The sequence below is a fragment of the Musa acuminata genome, chromosome BXJ2-1, assembly GCF_036884655.1.
Source record: "Musa acuminata AAA Group cultivar baxijiao chromosome BXJ2-1, Cavendish_Baxijiao_AAA, whole genome shotgun sequence".
NCBI classification, from domain to species: Eukaryota; Viridiplantae; Streptophyta; class Magnoliopsida; order Zingiberales; family Musaceae; genus Musa; species Musa acuminata.
In genome coordinates, this window is record NC_088338.1 from 7955032 (window position 1) to 7975547 (window position 20516).

The window sequence follows — 20516 nt, forward strand, 5'->3', positions numbered from 1 at the left end:
AAATGGACCTTTCCAGCTTTTCTTTAAACTTCTATTCCGTTCATATTCTTTTGCTGTCTTTCTTGCCGAAGACTTTTCATCAAAGGTCTCATAACAGGAAAGAACAAGAAATATATATATATATATATATATATATGCTTATAGGAACATGTAGAAATTAATGTTGGTGCCATTTTGTTGCAGCGTTGGACAACATGGAATCTACTTTCATATCTCCAGTTGATATGATGGCTTCCTTGTTTTTTCTTAAAAAAGAGACATTAAATTAGAGGTATTTTTTTTTCATACTTTCCAAACAATATTTTTATTTTTTGTCATAATCTCTAAAACATCCTTCCTTAAGTTTATTCAAAAATATTATGATCATTCAAAACTCAATGTTAGCTTATATAAAAAAAAAAGATTATTATTCTTATTTACTTAGGAACAAAAAAAATCAATTAGAAGATATGAAGGGCATATTTAAGGATACAGTTCACATTCTATGGATCAATCCATCCATTAAAAATGACAAGACTGATTGTTATAGTTATGTCTTATTACAGATATTTTAGAAAATATGACAAAAATGGGTAGATTAAGAAGATATATTAAAATGATACCTATTGGGAAATAAAAATAAAAAATAACTTTTTTCTCAAAAATTCATCCCTTAAATTAAAACAGTTTATGGTAATGTCCTCTCTCTAAACTCGTCATGGTTGAGGTCGAAACAAGTTTCATCGAGAGTATCTACCATAGGTGCAATTTCCTACTCCTTAGTACCAAGGAGTACAAATGAACACGAAAACATTGAATGCACCCTTTTATGATAATTAAATCATTCACACGTATCAAGAGCATCTTCCCCACCAAGAGAAGCTTCCAACTCCGGGAATGAGTTTATAGATTCATTATAATGGCTAGATCTCGCTGTACGACTAATAAAACGGAGTCGTCTACAATCCTGCTTAAACTAAAGAGATTGGAAACTTGGAGCCCAAGCAGATGGGGCGGAGGTCAAACAAGACGACCATTTCGCCAATCATCGTGGCATTCGATCGCTTGATCCACCGATTTCTAGGTCCCACTGTTCTTGTTGATCCAACTTTGACTTATGCGAGCCCGAGGGATCTCCCCGACCCTCCACCTCCTGCCTCAGCCTTCCCCTCTCGGCGACCGCAATCTGAGAGAGCCAAATGGGCGAACTGGCCGTTCTGCGTTGCTTCGGGTGACAGGTGGGGGGAGAAGTGGTTCTTCGATGTGAAGTCAGCTTGGACGTAACGAAGTGGAAATCTTGAACATCACAAGTTTTGAACATCTAAATCGAGTGAAGAGTTGACTTTACGCTAATTTCCTCTGTTCCTTTTTCTTCCCCCGTTCGTGAGAGTACTTCTCCTGTTTCTTCATGTGCTTGGATCCCAATCTAAGGGAATCCGGAGCGTGGTGAACGTGAGAGGAACGACTCAGAAGCATTTATGCAGTGTTATATTGATTGCGTTGAATGTGGATGCACATGCAATCCAAAATAATATACAGTGCTTGGGGAATTCTGAACAAGCCGCCACTCTGCCGCTGTGATAATTCTCGCTTTTATTATAAACCAATCATGCCTTGTAAGATTTAGTACTTCAAAAAGTCAACTCCATGGGTGAAAGGGAGGAAATCTATCTCTTAATCGTCCATCCTGACCACTAACTATATCGAAACAGGGGAATTGTTGGGTGTAGCAGGTAACGCGTAGCCATCGACGTATGCTCCGAAGTCACGAACGAGGACAAGGACAACAATGTCTGATGATGGAGCTGCGTGAGGTGGGAAAAAGACTTTGGAATAAGTCATTACCTTCATGAGTGGCAACATCATTCGGACTGCGGGTTGGAGGAGGAATCGTTGTGGAGGCAAGACTACTCAAGGAACACTCCAATTCCAAACGACAAGGAAACATGCAGAGGGGCTAAGGGATATCATCCCTCGAGCGACAGACAGGTATATCCTTCTTCTCCCATCACCACACCAACCCACCCACAAGAAAAGAGAGGAGGGTGTGAGAAAGGGAAATGAGATCGATGGAAGGGGGCTACCATTCCATTCCTAAGTTACACTACCATGTTTATCCTTATCATTATTCGATTTGAATTAGAATTGAATCGACTCGATTATTCATCGATTCTAAATCGAACAACAAGTAATTATTAATGATTCTTAAATCAAAAAATGATGATTCAAACCGGAAAATTTTAATTTTAATAAATTAAAATCATAGATTTGGGAACCAAAACCACCGTTGTAGAAATGGCAACAGGTCTTCTTCGTCGTCTATGATAGGATCGATCCGTTCCAAGTCCACGCTTAATGCTCTTAAAATTCCACTCGGTAGCGTCTCCTGAGAAGAAAGTGTTTACTCCTCTCCTCTCTCAGACTTGTCTCTCGGAACATAGCTTACGAGCTCGTGGAAGGGACGGTCAACCCACAGGCAGGCACATGCCGCCATGAGGAACGAAGGTTACTGGACGAAGCAGGACAGCTCATTGCGCCGGGTGGGTGGTTTCCTCTGTTTTGGTGCGTGGAATGCGATCCAATAAGGTTGCTTCACCGCAAACGTCTCTTGGATATGCTTTCCTTCAACACTGCCGTCCCATAATTTATCCTCTAGTAAAAGAACTGCAGGATCTTTCATCATTCAGATAAATGTAAACTGCTGGGCCATGCACCTGTTATGTCTAAGAAAAAGCTGACGCTTCTCCTGAGATTAGGTTCGCTATCGAGGAAGCATAAACAAATGAGCAGCCAATCTCAAGAAACCTTTTCAGTGTTTGATGTCAATTGGATGCTACATCTCTCGACATTAATGGCTTGGTCGAGGGCCCTGTCTTTGGTTACAAGTTCCAGATTGTGATTTCATAGCCGAACAAGATGACAAGAATGGCGTAGTACTTGCTACCTCATTAACTTAGCCAAACAAAGATTCAAACGGGAAAACCAACTCCACCATCATACAAAGGCCAAATACCACAGACAAAATTGACTGCATCTTGGAAAATGGCTGTGGTTAGCTGTCCACCATATACAATTGATAGTTGTTGCAGACTTTTCTTTCTTTCATTTTTTTCTTCTCTTCGATGTTGCAGGTGAAACGACAGCCTTTCTTTTAAATGGCTTAACTCATTCTCCAGAAATCTTCGTTGACCAATTAAACAGGACAACTCATTCTTGTACTGAACGCTTTCATTTACCTGGATCATCGAGTTTTGCCCTGAACACGATCCATATAAAGTCCAAATTTCCAGGGACTTTGGGGCAAAAGAAATGTAGAACGTGATCAGTGATGCTTGTGGTCATATATATAGCTTTTGAGAATGAATCATATAGAATACAAGTATGTATACTTTCAGACATAACTGGGTACATCAACTCCTGACCCAACAAATTGCAGATCATCGAGTTAGTAGGCTGTCCCATAATCTTTGGGCGCATCATGACAATGGCTGCTCCATTGCGGGCCAGCTAGTCCTGATCGTCCACTTCATGGAAAGGCAGTGGAACTGTTTTAACAGCCCTGAATTTTCCAGCGTTATTAAGATGCTCATTTTCCAACCTGAAACATCGACAGATCTCACGTTTAGGCTGATGCTATGCTTGATCTGCTCATAGAGGAATTGGAACATTGACAGCCTTTCTGGAGCTTGCAGCTTCGCTAAGTAGTATAATTATCTGTATTTTTACGAACAAAAAGAGCAGTGCCAGTGCTGTGAGAGTCATTTACCTGTAGAAGTTCCAATGCCCTCGTCGAATCACCTCGAGGGCTGCCAAGAAGAACGAAGTCACTCTGTAGTCCAAACTCCCAAAATTGTAATGAAGAACCGTCTGTAACCAAGCAAGGCGAAGCACAAGGTTCAAACCCTGCAAAACAGATCATCCAAGTTCATTTGCTTGATGAGAAAGGACTAAACTGAGGAAATGAGATATCTGATGCTCGACATGTTGTCAGCAGTATATCGATGGAGCTGACATACCATCGATAAGTAGTACACAAACTTCCGGCGAAGGATCAATTCATTCCTAAGCCATGGGTTGTTGGAATTAAATTGGAGCAGTCCCCAATCCTTAACAAAGTCCCAGTACAGTTGGTACACAGTAGCACCGCTCGACACAACCACAACAAGTGAAAGCCACCCCATCGTCTTCTCCTTCTCGTACGCCACTTTGGCACCAGCGGCAAGCATGGCAGAGACATACTTCCCCAGGTTGACCAGGTGGCTTGTCTCACCTTCGTCGAACCATCTTCTAGCACACTGCAAATCCAAAGCAGCGCATCTGTAACGTTTCCGGAACGGAAGTGCAACATCATGCAGATGAATACAAAGAGAAGAGTGAGAAATACCTGCATGGCTCGCCAGTAGTACGGGAGAAAGGAGACAGCATAAGCCAAGTCTGCGTAGTGCTTGGATCTCATGCAGAGCCCATAATCTTGTGTTCTATAGCTGCCCGTTATGTAGTAACAAGCCACATACTCCATGCTTCTAAGCATCGGGACCTAGTTTTCAGCAACACAAATACTATACTTACTAGAAATATAAAGATTAACAGGTATCAAGATTTAGCTTGATCAATGAAAATGTTCTTCGCATTGCCAAGGAATAATTCTTTTTCATCAACTTTGGGATTAAAGAATCATTTTATTTTTTGTTTAATGTCTTTGCGGCAGTGTAATATGGTCACACACATCCAAATAATTCTGAGGAAAAAGTACCTGGCTGCAAAGCTGATCAGCCATGAAGAAGTCTACCATGACTACCTGCAAACATATCGATGTAAAAAAACAAGATTAGATTAGACAGCGTAAGGAAGATCTAATTAGAGTCCATAATGGTCATCGGTAGAAAGGTACCTTGTATAAGGGGGACAAGATTATATTTCTGATGACTCTCAGGAAGTGGTAGCGGCTCGACTTGTAGATGATGTTGAAGGGGCAAACGAGCAATACCAAGAACATCTGTGTGACACAAGAATGCATCTTTTATATTCTAATATTCTTGCGTGGTGGAAAGAATATAACATAAATGATGATGTCAAAATATTCTAGCAACTAATGGCAGTGGTTCGAGTGAAGATGGAGAGAATCCACTGGACCAACCAACACTTGGTGATGCTCGAGCAGCAGTATGAGATTACCAGGAACAGGAGTCCAGGGATTGCTTGGACTTGGGTAGAAGAGTGGCCCCTTGCAACAAGGGTCAAGTGTGCAAACATGACTCCCACCACTAGAGTCATCGATGTGGTGCAGATCAGGAAAACATCCCTGTACTTGAGCTCTTTGGTTGGGGCAAATTCGAATATGAAGGCGTAATTGATGCGTGTCTTTCTCCACATGAAGATATTGCACCCGTAGAGGAACAAGTGTAGGAACAAGAGGCTAAACATGCTGCAATTGGTAGATCGCTGCGATGTTAGTGCCATGTTGCATGAGAAGATCACCCTAAACTTTGATTGCAATACTTACCTTAGGACGGGGTACACGGTTTCCATGTAGATAGTGTCAGATTGCCCTGTGTACATACCAGCTATGTGTGCCATTATGCAATATCCAATGAACAAAGCAATGAAAGTTCCAGTAAAGAGACCTGATCCAGAATATTATAGATCCATTATCGATGATGGCATGAAACAGTTGAATCCAGAAGAGGGTTAAGGATTAGATTAATCACCAATGAAGAAGGTGACGGCATGGGACTCTACACGCTGGTGAGGCTTGAGGTACTTCATGGCCTTCCGCTTATCATCATCAGCGAAGTGTTCGATGAAGAGTTCTTCGACTTCATCCATCAACTTCATTGCCTGTTGTTGTTATGGAGCATTTTGAACTAAGATACTTTTTCTGCATATTGTATATGAAGAATTTGATTGTGGAAGAGAGAGAGAGACAGAGACAGAGACAGAGAGAGACAGAGAGGGATGATACCATGTCTGAACTATTGAAGTAGGAGCTCTCAACCACTTTGAGGTATATTGTCAGGATTTGCTTTCCCGTCACCTGAAAGAGAATTATATCCATACGGCCCTCAGAGTTTAGCTTTACCAAATGCTTAGCAAAGAGATAAAAATAGCTTCAGCGATCAATACCTTGTCGAACTTCTTTAGAATCTTCACAAACGCCAACATGTTTAGATTTCTGAAATAAGAGATCAGGGCAGACGGAAGCATAAGAATCTGCACGGTTTAGCTACATGTAACTGTAATAATACTTCCAATCACACAATTTGAAGCCTGTTCACAGAAGAAGTAGAGCGAAAACACTCACCGGTAGGTTTGGAGGTAACCCAACCCTTTGTAGAGCTCGACGAAGGCTCCCCTGATCATTTTCTCCGCATGGTGTAGCTTGGTCTTGTTGATGTTGAGCTTGCCGCCCTGTGTTCCGCATTTCCTGGACTGGCTACCCAAGTCCTCACGGAATAAGTCTGTGAGGGCAGAGAGAGTCCTGGAAGGTGTAGTCAGAGGTATCTTGATCTTGAGGTTCTTGCCCTGGCAGCTAAATACTCTGCCAGAGAGACTCCTCAGTTTCCCGTCCCCGGATGGGGCCTTCACCAGCTTCCCCGAGTCATCTTGTCCCTGAGGACAGTCAGAAAATTGGAACTCGCTCCTTTCGAGTTCAGTGGTTAGGATCTCTTGGGACTGGTCTCGTTCCTCTGGGTCTACAGTACCCTTGGTAGAATCTTCTTCTGTGGACAAACGAGGAGGAGATCCGTAAGAACTCTGAGATATCGTCGTTAATAAATCGCTAAACAGAGAAATCACCCAGGCTTTTTACTGCACACCATTACCAACTCTAGAAATGCAGCAATGGTGGATGCTACGCTAGATCACAGGAGCATTACACCTCCATCGGGGGTTTTACTCTTCGTAGATCTTTTTTGTCAGGTTACCGAAAAATGAAATCTTAGATATATCATGTCGACTCCCGAGCTAGTATTGGCATTATTTTTAGTTAGCAAAGGACAAATGGAGTACTTCCTACACTATCTTAAGGAAATGTTCTTGTCACTACGTCGGTATAACCTTCTCTAGTCTTAAGCTGGTTTATACGGAGGACTCAGGATTCACTGAAATTTGTGTAGTCCTCCCCTGATATTGGAATCAGTGGATTGTTTATGCATCCGAACGAGTAGTTTCCTTTTCAACGACCAAATTCCTTGCAAGAGAAAAATGGAGTTCGTACCGCATGTGATCGAACAAGATAAGGAAGGGTCATCCTTGGCGTCGTTGGTTGACGAGGCCCACCCTCGCTGCTTCTTGAGTGCAGCCTTAAGCTCGAGCAGGATCTCCATCTGCTTCTTCAGAGACCCTCCTCTCTCCAGAAACTCCTTCTCCTTGCCCTTGTAGAACTGATTCACTTTGTTGAGCTGAAGGTCAAGTCTCGCAAAGAACTCCTTGGCTGCATCAGTGTCAGCAAATTGCTCTAACAACTCAGTCTCGTACAACACTCCCCTGCTACCTGAGCTGGTGAGCTTCTTGTGAACCTGAAATATTCGAAGGAACAAAATATCAAAACCAATGAAACGTATCACCCAATCCCTCGTTTTTATTTTCTTAGGAGTGTGGAAGAAGGTCATCGTCGATGCTCATAGTGCGATTGTCGCTAATGATGGTTAGCATATATACTTCAGATATATCTGCCAAATAACTGAAACAGAGGACAACAACAAGCAGAGGGTTGCCAGTGCCTCGTGTTCATGAAACATGATCCTAAACACCCTTAAATTTCCGTGGCTTGATGGGACAAAGTGAGTGCTAGTGGAGCTGCGCATAATGTCATGCATGGCAGATCGCGCACTTAGCGAAGGGAGAATAAATGCAAGAAAGAGAGAAGTGCCTGTATGATTTCACGCTCCTTGTGTCCAATGGAATCAAAGAGTGGGAACCTTCTCAAGGAGGATAGGAGTCTTCGGCCCAAAGGAGGTTGTAGTGTCATGTTCTTAGGGACTTGGTTGTTACTAAGGACTTGCATTCTCTTAAGGTCCTTCTTCAGCTGCCAGTAATCAACGAAGGCCTCCTTCCATTCCGGAACGAGCTGGCCTTCGAATTGCTTTGAGAATTTCACCATGTCTGCTTCTACTCGGTTCCTCCTCTCAGGATGGTGGAGTAGAGCGTCTCCGGATGGGTGTTGGAAGTGAGACCGGCGATGGATATATATATTTGAAGGGAGGGGACAAGGCATCACTTGCTGGCGTTGGAGACAGCACATTCTAAGATATCCTACGTATACGGCTCGTGTTAATGTACCGAGCACCTCGTTCCACTTGGGGTCATAATGGTGGCAGGGATTCTCCAGGGTGAAGAAGAAGAAGAGAGGGAGGAGAGATGGAGTAGTACGGAGGAGAGACAGGTGGGTGCGAAAAACAGTGGGAGGATTTAGGAAGTGGGCGAGGGGTCCTACAACAGGGGCGAGGTGGGACCAGCATTGGTTTGGTGCTGGAGTGTCACCTCAACTTGGTGCCCTCGAGGTGTGGTTCACTTTGCCACCTTTGCAGTTATGGGGAATTAAGGTGACTTTTTGCGCTTTAAATGGCCATATAGCTTACTGGTATATATGCTCGAGTTTTTCCCTTGTATCCACATTGTGTACGCCAAGTTAGTAATGCAAGGAAACTCCATCTTGATCGCTCTTGCTCAGCCACAGAAGTCGTCTGCATCAATCATCACAGGAGGAGGATCAGCTAAAACCTAACCAAACTTTTACCACTCGAAAGACATTATTAATGGCTGTCAAACGTTTGTCGATGCATGCCACCTCCTCCTGCTTTTACGACTCTCAGGCAAACCGACACTGGTGGCGGTGATCGTAGAGATTCTGCCGCAAGGTTTTCTTTTGTTAGGTGTCTAATAATACTCCAGTTTCGGTCAGATGCAAGAACGGTGTAATTAAGGGTTCAACTCGTCTCCAGTAAGAAGGAAAATTAGTCAGCCTTGACATCTGATGTACGGATTGTTCAGTAAAAGAGATTTTATATATTTACGAGCAAGATGCTAGAAATGACTGTTACCTAACTCTACTCTTGACAGTGTCATACCGATCATTTTTAGGGGTAAACAAAGAAAAGAAGAAGAAGAAGATGCTTCTTATTTCACTAAAAAGGATGCAGAAGGTGCCATGGTCAACAAAGGAAATGCTGGGGTTTTGCTTTTACTGTAACAAAAGGGATGCAGATGCATGAAAAATCAAATGTGTTCAGGAGGTAGGCTTTTCATTAGATCGGCTGAGTGGGCATCGTCACAAGGATAAAGAGAACCTTCAAACAATTATTGGATTTAGTGGAAAAGCGAGAACTCTTATTTCCTTGGTTACGTGGATCATCTAAATCCCAAGTATATGTCTCGATGCCATTGTCCATCTACGCACCTTTCAACGAAGCACCTAATCCAGTTATCCATTTGTGCTTGGATATTTATATATACATACCTTTTTTATCGGACTTTGTCTACCAAAAGGACGCAAGCCGATGCTACTACTATCTTCGATTTAGAATTGGAAAAATGGTATATATCCAAAGGTAGAATCATGTTAGACTCATGCCCGGGATAAGAATTCAGTGAGGAAGAGAAAGGGAAAGTTGACATTGTGCATGCTGACTTTACGCTTGCCGATTCAGGTCATTCAGCATGGAAAGACTAGCCATGAAAAATAAGATATCGCGAGCAATGCAATTTTTCGTACGCCCATTGTCTAGAGAGAAAGCAAGTGTAATGGCTGTCCTTCTGCTTTGCTATCTTCTGAGACCATAATGTTGTAGTTGAACACTGGCTGTGCTTTCTCTCGCTTTCTTTTAACTTTATCTTAAAAGATCTTGGTAGATATCTTCGGCTTTTCTTGTGGTCATAAAAATAGCAGACACTCAATCCATGCTATGGCCAACTACATCGACTGCACTGAGTTAATTTGGCACCTATGAAAGGACCTTTTACTCTTGGGAAACTTCAGATCACTGTTTCTCCTACCTTGGCTATACATCTCTCACATCTAAGAGATTTTGTTTAGCTGCACATTGCTTGGTGAGCCACATCTTAATTATTCTGGCTGTATCCTGTAGAACTTTTCCGTAGCTCCTTTAAAAAGGAGCATCATAATATATTGTAAGGACCAACGGGAGAAACCAGCCTGATTGGGTAGTCCCTTGTGTTTCCAGAACCAATGACAAGCAGTGCAAATGGTGGCCTGAGTTGGACTGCAATACCCATCACTCTTTACTTTTCCTTCTCATCATCTCCGTATCAGCTTGGTAGATAGTTCTTCTTTTTCAATTTCCTACTTAAGAATTTCCTATTTTCCATTTGGAACTCTGGCCGAGGAGTCACATATTGGAATTGACATCTTGGAAGCCCATTGCTAATGGTTGCAGTCTAATGGACGCAAAAAGACATCGACTTCCCTGAAGTCCAGAGTGAGGAGAGAGAGAGAGAGAGAGAGAGAAGACATGGCTTTGACAGGCAAGCTTATGTGCTCCTTTTGTGTGTTGTCAGAAGCCTTTTGCTCGGACAAGATTATAATCTGTGGCTTTGCGTGTCCTTATTTCAGGGTTTTAAGCTACGGCTTAATGTTTGTGTTTGACACACCCATCGTGTTCCCCAAGTGCGGGCACATTAATAATGTGATGTACGTAACTATCACCCGCGTTCTGCAACACCAACTCCGTCGTGCTTCTTCTTCCATGGAATTATGAAGCAGTGACACCAAAGAACAGCTGTTTGACATGCCACCTGGAAATCCAAAACCCCAGTTGATCATTTATTTGTCTTGCCCATCGGCATGCCTGCACACATCCATATGTCCTCTTGCTAAAGCTACAAAAAAATTCTTCTTTCCCTCAACCCAACCCAATCAGTATATACTTTGGAACTCCGGAGGTAAGGGATGCAAGTTGGGGTGGGTATATGATTCGCCAAGCGATAGGGATTCCCAACAGTGCCCTTTACAAACTGAAGGAACCATGCCAGAAGCTAAAGGAAATCCAACATGAGCGTCCTCAGACATAAAGTAGGTCCTAATCCTAATCCACCATACCTATAGCTTCTCTTTCTGCAGCGCATCCTAATCTCTGCATCTCTAGCAATCAAATAATAGCAAAGCATATACTCCGAAGTGCCAATGTTTTGATATCACGTTGCATTCTTGAGGTACTTACGTTCTCTTTACACCGGTATCAAGCTTGCAGGCACCCTACTTTTTTGCCCAGTGTTCCTCCTCCGCATCTTTCAGGTGCGTCTGTGGCCATCACTGAAGCACTCAGGCACACATGAGTACGCTTTGATCAGTGATTCCGATGCCTGGAATCGACGGGTGACCTCAAATGTGCTAGAAAGATTAGGCCCGAAGAATTCTACACACAGATTGACGCCCCGAATTGCTTGTTCAAGAAGTTCTTCTCGATGCATTATTTATTAGATAGCCATTCGTTCCACCGGGAGCCATTTTCCACTGCCAATATCTCCTTTTGCTAGGTCTTGTGCCACAAAATATTCAGGTTCTTATACTTATGTTTATTCCTCTATAGAAGAGTGGTGTTTAGGTACAGTGGATGATTGGATATACCAATGGATAAACTCGTTCCTACCCGTCAATGTAGATAGTGGACATAAACATATATGTATATATGTCAGTCGAACAAAGACGATCGAGTAATGGTCAGCGCCTGCTGTTCTTGAATACATGAAACACGTGCCATATCTCTTGGCATTTTTACTCTGCTAGATCGCATGCATCTGCCTATAAATCTATCCAAAGCCTTTTGATCGCATGAGAACTTTGAGCATCCCATGTGATGTTCGATTAAGATAGCATGCATCTCCAATACGTCATCTCCACGAAGCTTCCGATTATTCATACCGAGATGCAAGCAATTATCATGCATGCTCACGTACGTGAGAAAGGGACCGATGCTCAGATTTCTAAGTTGATCCCGACTGAGATATCTCATCTAATTAGATAAAATATATTATATTTTAATTATTTTTTGATTATAATTATTAATTAATAAAAAAATATTATATATTTTTTTGAGATGATATTGATAGGAGAGACTTATCTAATTACATATACTAGATCGTCTACTCTTGACTATAAATAAATATAACATTCTATGGACTCAATACATGTGTAATAACATAATAATATATGAGATTATAAATTTATTTTCATATTTCTTTAGTTTTTATTACATCGTTCATAGAGGTTATGCGAAGGATATAAAGAAAAAAAAGAGAACTTAATTCATTTTGCAAATATGTACTATTGCTACTTGTGAATCAGATTATGAAGCATGTTCTCATATCAAAAGAAATTTTATTATTAGCCCAATTTGAAATGCTCAATTAAATAAGATTGATTGGCCCATTTAGATTATTTATAAAATTAAAAAACATAAGTTATAATTTCCTTTTTAGTTTTCTTATATGACATATTAATATTTTTTTTACTTATGGTACTTAAATTCAATTATAGTTATTGGATATTTATATAGTTATTCATATATATATGTGTGTGTGTTTAAAATTATGAAATAATATTTATTTTTCACACAAAGACTTGATTTATATCATATCATGATTACAATCATTATATAAGTTTTCTTTATGCTGATTAATATTCAATAATTATTATAGTTATTATTTTATTATTTTATTATTTTATATATAAATTAAATTAATAAACATTTAATGAATATTATTTATAATTTATATCATTAAGTTTTATCTGACTAAAAGTTGTCAAACTGGCCTAGAATGATAGAGTTATGGAATATAAATTATAATAAATATTTTATCATTTATAGAATATCTTAAACTATATTATATATTATTACATTGGTTTAATAGCTATCAAAGTATCTTAGACTAATAATTATTAAAATTATATTAAAATAATATGCCTAAATTACATTGAAAAAAATAATATTTACAATGATACATATAATTATAAGAGCTAGATGATCCGAAAAGAGTATCTATTTCAAATATTCATGTGATGAGATAAGATGATACTTAAATTTAATTATTATTTTTGGATATTTATATTTAAAATTATAAAATAATTTTATTTTTATATAGAGACGTGATTATATCTTATCATGATTATAGTCATTATATTAGTTTTATTTTTATTATTAAATTATTTTATATAAATTAAATTAATAAAAATTTAGTGAATATTATTTGTAACTTATATCCTTGAGTTTTATCTGAAGATATTTTATGACATCACAATAGTTTTCTTCTCTTATAATAGCAAGTACTCTAGTAATTCTATATATTATGATATAAAGTATTTAATGGTTAGAGAACTTTAAAAAAAAAAAAAATATTAATTAAAAACTTAACTTTCGTTGTATTGACTATTAATCCATTTACTAAAGCCTTATAAGTAAAAGTATTTAAAAGAATATTTTCTTATGATTGAGCTTGTGATCAACCCATAAAAGATATACTGTTGCATATTTGAGTGGATATTATAATTGATATTTTTATTTATGTAATTAAAATTATTTATTTTTACTATCTTATTCATATTTATGTATATTGATTGAATATGATAACTATATTATCTTAATAAGATAAATTATAATGATCATTTTGGACTATATTAAGAAGGGCTAATAATATTGAGATATATGAAAGGAAGTATGACATTGATGACATATAACCGTTAAGACTCGTATTGATAATTAAACTTAATATAATATTATGCTTATTAGATTTATTGATCTAATTTATAATACGTAAAATATACTTTTATAAATTTTATAAATCTAATTAAATAAAATTATTTTTAAAATAATATTTTAGTTTATTCATTTTTATTTTACTTTTTTATATCTTAGTAATTAATGGGTCAAGTGGGAGAATATTAGATTATATGATGCTATCTAATTAAATAAAATATGTTATAGATATAATTAGATTCTGATCATAATTATAGACTAATAGAAAGGACATCCAATTATAGTAAGAATCCTTGGACTAAGGTAACTTTGATGGAAGGGACTTTCCTAATTATTTATCCCAAATCTTTTACTCTCGCCTATAAAAAGATATGGTCTATGAACAAAATAACTAATTATTGAGAGATTATAGATCTTTTCTCATCTTCTCTTAATCCTGTGAAAAATAGAAAGAGAGGAGAAAACGAGTATAGCTTTCATTGTAAATCGATATTATTGTAGTTTCGACGACGGTGCACTTACAAATCAAATAAAGATTTTTCTAAATAGCATTGAAAGGTATGCATCATAAACTTGATATGTTGTTATTTGATTTGATTTTATTTTTTGGTATTAAAATTTATAATAGTTCTATAATCATAATTTTTATACTTATATTGAGACCACAAATCAAATTTTATGGCTACAAAATTTTATCTCAAAGACTTGGGTAGTCAACTTAATTGTCAAACTACTAAAGATATTTTATGATAACAATTCATAAGTTTTCTTCTCTAAGAATAACAAATACTTTATTAGTTCTAAATATATCAAGATAAGACATTAGGTGATTATATAAAGAGTCCAAAAATAATAAGTATCAATCGAGAACATTAGCATAACTTTGATGATTGTTGATCAATTTATTAAATTTTTATACTAAAATATTTTAAATAATGTATTTTTAAAATTAGGTTTTTTGAGTATGTTTAAGTGAATATTATTATTAATGTTTTACTTATTTAATTAAAAATATTTATTTTTACTATCATATTTACATGATAATAGATTACATTAATAAAATAAATTATCGGTTGAATATGATAATAAGACTATCTTAATAAAATAAATTACATGAGTCATTATAAACTACACTGGGAAAGACCAACAAGATTATGATACTTAAAAGAAAGTATACATTGATGATATGGCTCGTATTAGTAGTCGGACTTAATGAACTATTTTTATATCTTATAAATTGATAGGCCACTTGAGAGAATCTTATGTTATGTTACCATATTTAATCGAGTAAGATATATTATATATCTAATTAGATTTTAATTATGATTATCAGTCAATAAAAAAAATTTCAGTCGTTATAGGATTCCTTAATATATTGAAAGAAACTTTCATAAGTATTTATCATAAATTTTTTAGTCTCCCTTATAAATAGACAGGATTTTGTAATAACTCAGTGTGATAACACAATACAACATGAGATTACAAATATATTCTTATCTCACTTTGTCTCTATTTTATTGTTCATAGTGATTCTATAAAATATAAAAAGAGAAGAAAAAAGAAAATGTGGTTCATGTATTTTTATTACTTGCGAATTAGATTATGCAGTGTGTTTTAAGATTCAAAAAATGATATTAAAAGATACATATATCTACGCTATATTTGATTTTAAATTTTGATCTTAAATTGAAGAAGAGGAACATAGTACAATGGGTTGGTATAGAATGAAATGCGAACGAATAGATCATGCGGTAGCGACAAGCATAATCTTAGGATGATTAAACAGCAACCTGAAATGTTTACGCATCAATATGATATCGGATACAACTGTGTTGTAAGTATGGCTATGATTAGGGATGTTTGACATCTCTTTTTCTATCATGACATGTTGATTAGATAAGAAAATTCAAAAAAGAATAAACAATGACCAAATTTGAGGTATTTGCCTTTGTAGCTTTCTCTAGAAAAATGAAATTATGTCATAGAGGACTTTTGGAGTGTAAGTTCAATAGATAATGGTTGAATATAAAAACAATCTAAATCCTTAAATGATTAAAAACTCCCATAAATAATGAACGCAAATCCTATGGAAGGGTCCCTTCACAATCTTTCATCCGCTCCTCTTCGAAATAGATATCATATAATTAATTTAAAAATTCATAGTTGAAATCTGGAATCAAATTTCGGATCCTTGGGTTATAAAATCTTATATATATATATATATATATATATATATATATATATATATATATATATATATATATATATATATATATATATCCATTGTTGAATTTACCATTGTCTTTATGAATCATTGCGGGTAGACAATTATGTGTCCCACCCTCGTTATATAAGTGCCCATTAAAGGAGATATAGATAATCAATAATATATTGTTCTTATTATCATTACTCGTAACACAAGCGATCAACGATAAAGGTGGCTAGGGGCTTACCTAAGAAAAAATAGACCGACCATAAAAACACAAGTGCCTAAAGCTCAACTAGCAACAAAGATACAAACATGAGCAACGAGGGATAAAATCATCATTTATAAAATTTTTTTATCAAAATTTCTAAATATTGAGGTGCTTTTTAGAAATTTCTCAAAATTATTTTTTTCAAAGAATTTACCTATATATATAATATATACAAAAAACACATAAGTATCAATTAATAAGGAATTATTGAGATGAAAATTGATTTAAAAAAGAACTCTTCACAAGAAAATAGATCCCAAAGAATTAAATGATTACAAATTCCCTTTTTGATATATTCCATAATCCATTCATGATTCTACAATTTATGAAATTAAAAACGTAATCTAAACCTATTCTTTAATCGAACAACCACGCAATATTTATGATATAATGATCATATCATGCGTCTTGACATCCGAGCGATCGGCCGTTCTCCGAGAAAATGATCTGTAATAACATATAACAAAGCCAAAATCCTGCAATAATTATAGCATTGACAAAGGTCACAAACCATGTCGACTTTGTATCTCTGCTGCAACGCAGCGATGTCGACGGGTGGGCCCCGGCGGCCCTTTATTCTTAATCGGGCCCGCTATCGGAAACAGCCTGTCCTACGGCCCCACGTCATGGCCCGTGACGTGATTCCGGTAACTGTACTGAGGTGACCAGACCTCAACACCACCGTCTCCCTCACCCGTCTCTCGCGCTCTGCGGTGCTTTCCCTTCTGCTTTGGTTTGTCCTCCGAAGCTTGCAAATCTCTGCTCCTGTAAGTTGTATATTTTGCCCACCGATCTTGCGCAAATTTTTTCGTTGTTTTGTAGGAATTATAGGTGTTCTCGTGTAGGAATCGTAATCTTTTGTGCTTTATGATATCATATTCCTGGCTTGTGTTGCGGTCTGCGATTCTTCTGCAATTTTTTCCTGTGCCCTTCTGGCTTTCTGATTCATGTGTCTTAAAGATCGCTTTTTTGTTCGAGTAATTCAAGAAAAAGACATCCTTGACGAACCCGTTCTTGTTCCGCTTCTTTATTTTGTTCTCTTTTCTTGACTACTTGTTTAGGATCATTTGCCAAGGGAAAGAAGTTCTCATTCCATAATAGAATAGAATTCCAGAGAATTTAAACTCTAAATAAACGAAGGTATTGTTTTAATATATGAATATCGGTGTCATCAATAATAGTTCATTCATTTGAAACAACTGATCTGTACCCAAGGAGAGAAATCTCAAGGTTATTTCCTTTGTTTGGAGCCACGAGCTATCACTTCTTCGATTGCGGATCAAAGAAGTTGGGTTTGGTGATGGAGGAACATATAATGATTTTCTGAGAGTATTAGGAATATTAATAGTCTCATAGCAATTAGAAGAGACATTTCTAGTTTTAATAAGGCTGGAGAACATGAGTAATTATTTGGTCCCTTAAGTTAAAAGTTGAGCTGTGAAAATGTATGTGTGTACTCACTCATGTCGAGTTCCAATAAAGATGAAGTTGGTAAAATATGGATTTTGCTACATCTGGCCATAGATGGGATTTTCTGCTTTAGCTACTAATATAAATTATCTTCATAATTATTATCTCACTGAACATTCTAAGTTATTGATATTTTTCTTGACTGTCAAATTGTATGCTCATGGCAGCATTTAGATGTTCATCTAAAAATTGTGTCACAGGGAATTTGACTCCGATGCTGGACTTCAATTCCTTCATGTCAAGATGGAAACCTGTTACATTTGAAGAATCTCTAACCTTTGTGAAGAAAGTAAAGGTGAGCCTTTAAGAAAAGAATTTCTTATTCTGTCTTCTGGATTGAGAGGTTTCAGAAGCTCATTGCAGTAGTCATTTTCTTAGTACACCATCATCACAAAATGTGCCATTTATGAATTTAATGCACTAAAAGAAGTCCTTCTATGGAGTACTGTGATTCAAGGATACCTTTGCTGGCACTGGTTCAGCATTACTACAGCTTAAGCTTGCAACAGGTCAAAATTGCTAATTCATAAAAAGATTTGGATTAGTCTTAAACCCATGGCATAAATATCATCATCATCATCTTATCACAGGAATCTTATTTTGTTGATTAATAAGTTAGCAGGCGTATTAGGTGCATATTGTTACTTGATTTGTTTATTTTAACATTTACGAGGTCTATAATCATGATGGAAATTTTGAAGTACGTGACAAACTAGATTTTATTCTTCGAGGGGAAAAGATGGGTAATTATTTCCCACCAAATATTAGATGTTTTGATCACGTATCATGATTTTGGTTGGGTTGGTAAATTTTAGTCATAATGGGAACTTACAATTCAGAACAAAGATCAACCAGGTAATTCTGCACATTAGTTGTCATCCACACCTCTGGAAGATTTCATGCTCCATATGTATCTATTTGTACATGATTCTGATGGTTCAACATAGAATCCCGTCGTACCTAAGATATCAACAGCTTGTATTCTTAGCCAACAAGAAAGATTTTTGCAAAATATCCAAGGTAAGTTCTTTCTCAGTGAGTTTGAGTGGAGAATGGGAGTGGTAGACTTCATCTCTCGCCCTGGTAACTGAGATATCCTGTTTTCCCTTGATAGCGAGATGACATTTTCAGTTACTGGTGGATTGCTCAAGCATCTCCATTCCTCCGACAGAGATGTAAAATTGTTGACCAAGTGAATCAGCAGTTTGTAAATTAACAATCCATGGCTTTGAATATAAAACTTAATTACCAGCGTTGGCTGGAATGCTGATTTTTATGTAGTTTAGAAATACTTAAGGGATCTAGAAGATCCTTCTTGAATGGTTCAGCAAGGCACCACTTCATCTCATCATTTTAATAATGAAAGCATCTAGAAGTAAAGCTATTCTTCAAATGGTTCAGCGGCACGCAACTTCAATTCATCATTTCATCATTCACTTATGACCAGTGTTTGCTTTTTCAGGCTCGCGATTACCAATTATACTTGTCATTGTTCGACATCGTCAGCCGGAACGAACAGATGACCCCAGATATCTACGATGATGTAAGATTGCTGTGATATTCCTCCCCTTGCTGATTACTTGTTTTGCCTCGCCGTAAGGCCTAATAGCATTTATTTTTTCATGGCTTCCAAGCTACTATTGCTCTTCGAGAGTCACAATGATCTGCAGAAGGAGCTAATGCGTTTCAAACCTCTCGTCGTAGAAAGAATGATTGACAACGACGTTTTATCAGGAATGGCTCTTCTCCTTGTGCTAATATTATTCTTGAGCTTGTTCATTTTGTTTGAACAACCTCTGAAATATGCTTTTCAACAAGTGTTTGGAACCTAACTGAAAGGGGGCATTATGGTGCATGTATGATCGATGTTTCCTCTTGGCAATAAGATCATTATCCTCATGCCCACCCAGTTTCTTGGAAATCCAGTATTAACTTGTTTCGTGAGAACTTATTTGCAGATATTACCTTAATCATCTTGAGAACTACCATGGTGTTACATGCAATGAACAGCATGGTTGCTACATTTAGTGACAGAAATGTGTGAACGACTTGGGCCCCACCAAAATTAAACGCATGATATGCGGGTTGTAAGCCCACCAACTTTAAGGTAGAAACAAGCTTCGACAGGTTCTGATCTCATCTTGTGACACAAGTCTCTCCTCCGCCAGCCAACTTAACATGGGCTTCAACACTTGACTTGGTAAATGCAACGTCTCTTAGAAGCTCCATAAAATAACCCACCTGCTTGGCACATTGTCATTATGTTGTTCTCGATCAACAGATAGATAACACACAGATAATTATTTCTATTTTCTCTCGCTTAGCATATCCATATCCACCTCACAGATAAATCCTAATGACCATTTGTTCCGAGCTACACTATTGGATTATGTTCTTCCCTTTATGATCCTAAATTATATGATGGCCAAGCCTCCGTAATCGTAAGACGCCTTCTTTTACTGCTGAAAGCTAAAATCTAAGAATCAAATGGGTAAAATAAGAAGAATAACACATGACATGCGTGCAATCTTCAACGACCACGAGCAAATCCAACATGCCGGTCCGGATTGCCACGGAGTTGAAGCCCATCCTATTGTCAAGTCCTCGTTCATCATACAATTGGTCTAGACCTAACAAGCCACCAACTTGAGGTGAGGTAACCTCACCGCACCCAGAAATTTTAACAAAACCGGCACGGTTTAGGTGACTGCAACCTGCCCACCCTAGAATCGAGCGCATCCCACCGTCCAATATCGAGCGAGCAGCCGATCGTACGGACGAAATTTCGTTCAACATTGACCGTTGGATGGGCCTGCTGATGGATGCCTGATCAGCAGGCGTCACCCGCCAATCGGACGGTTGGGAAGGATGGACTACGAGC

The 20516-nt window shown here is 37.6% G+C and overlaps 2 protein-coding genes across 2 annotated transcripts; one reads left to right on the forward strand and one right to left on the reverse strand.

Annotated features, from left to right (window-relative positions):
* Window positions 1–3289: 3289 nt before the first annotated feature.
* Window positions 3290–8153, reverse strand: LOC135598736 (phosphate transporter PHO1 homolog 1-like). The gene is made up of 14 exons (XM_065093016.1): window positions 7850–8153; window positions 7196–7496; window positions 6281–6698; window positions 6103–6151; window positions 5942–6013; window positions 5688–5817; window positions 5483–5603; window positions 5155–5404; window positions 4871–4975; window positions 4733–4777; window positions 4364–4516; window positions 3996–4274; window positions 3746–3882; window positions 3290–3577 (listed from the first exon to the last, which is right to left on the reverse strand). Exons 1-14 carry the CDS (start codon window positions 8078–8080, stop codon window positions 3487–3489), a joined length of 2382 nt encoding a protein of 793 aa, XP_064949088.1. The 5' UTR covers window positions 8081–8153; the 3' UTR covers window positions 3290–3486.
* Window positions 8154–16802: 8649 nt separating this feature from the next.
* Window positions 16803–19544, forward strand: LOC135598058 (paired amphipathic helix protein Sin3-like 4). The gene is made up of 4 exons (XM_065091581.1): window positions 16803–16932; window positions 17836–17930; window positions 19098–19178; window positions 19270–19544. Exons 2-4 carry the CDS (start codon window positions 17850–17852, stop codon window positions 19465–19467), a joined length of 360 nt encoding a protein of 119 aa, XP_064947653.1. The 5' UTR covers window positions 16803–16932; window positions 17836–17849; the 3' UTR covers window positions 19468–19544.
* The last annotated feature ends 972 nt before the right edge of the window (window positions 19545–20516 follow it).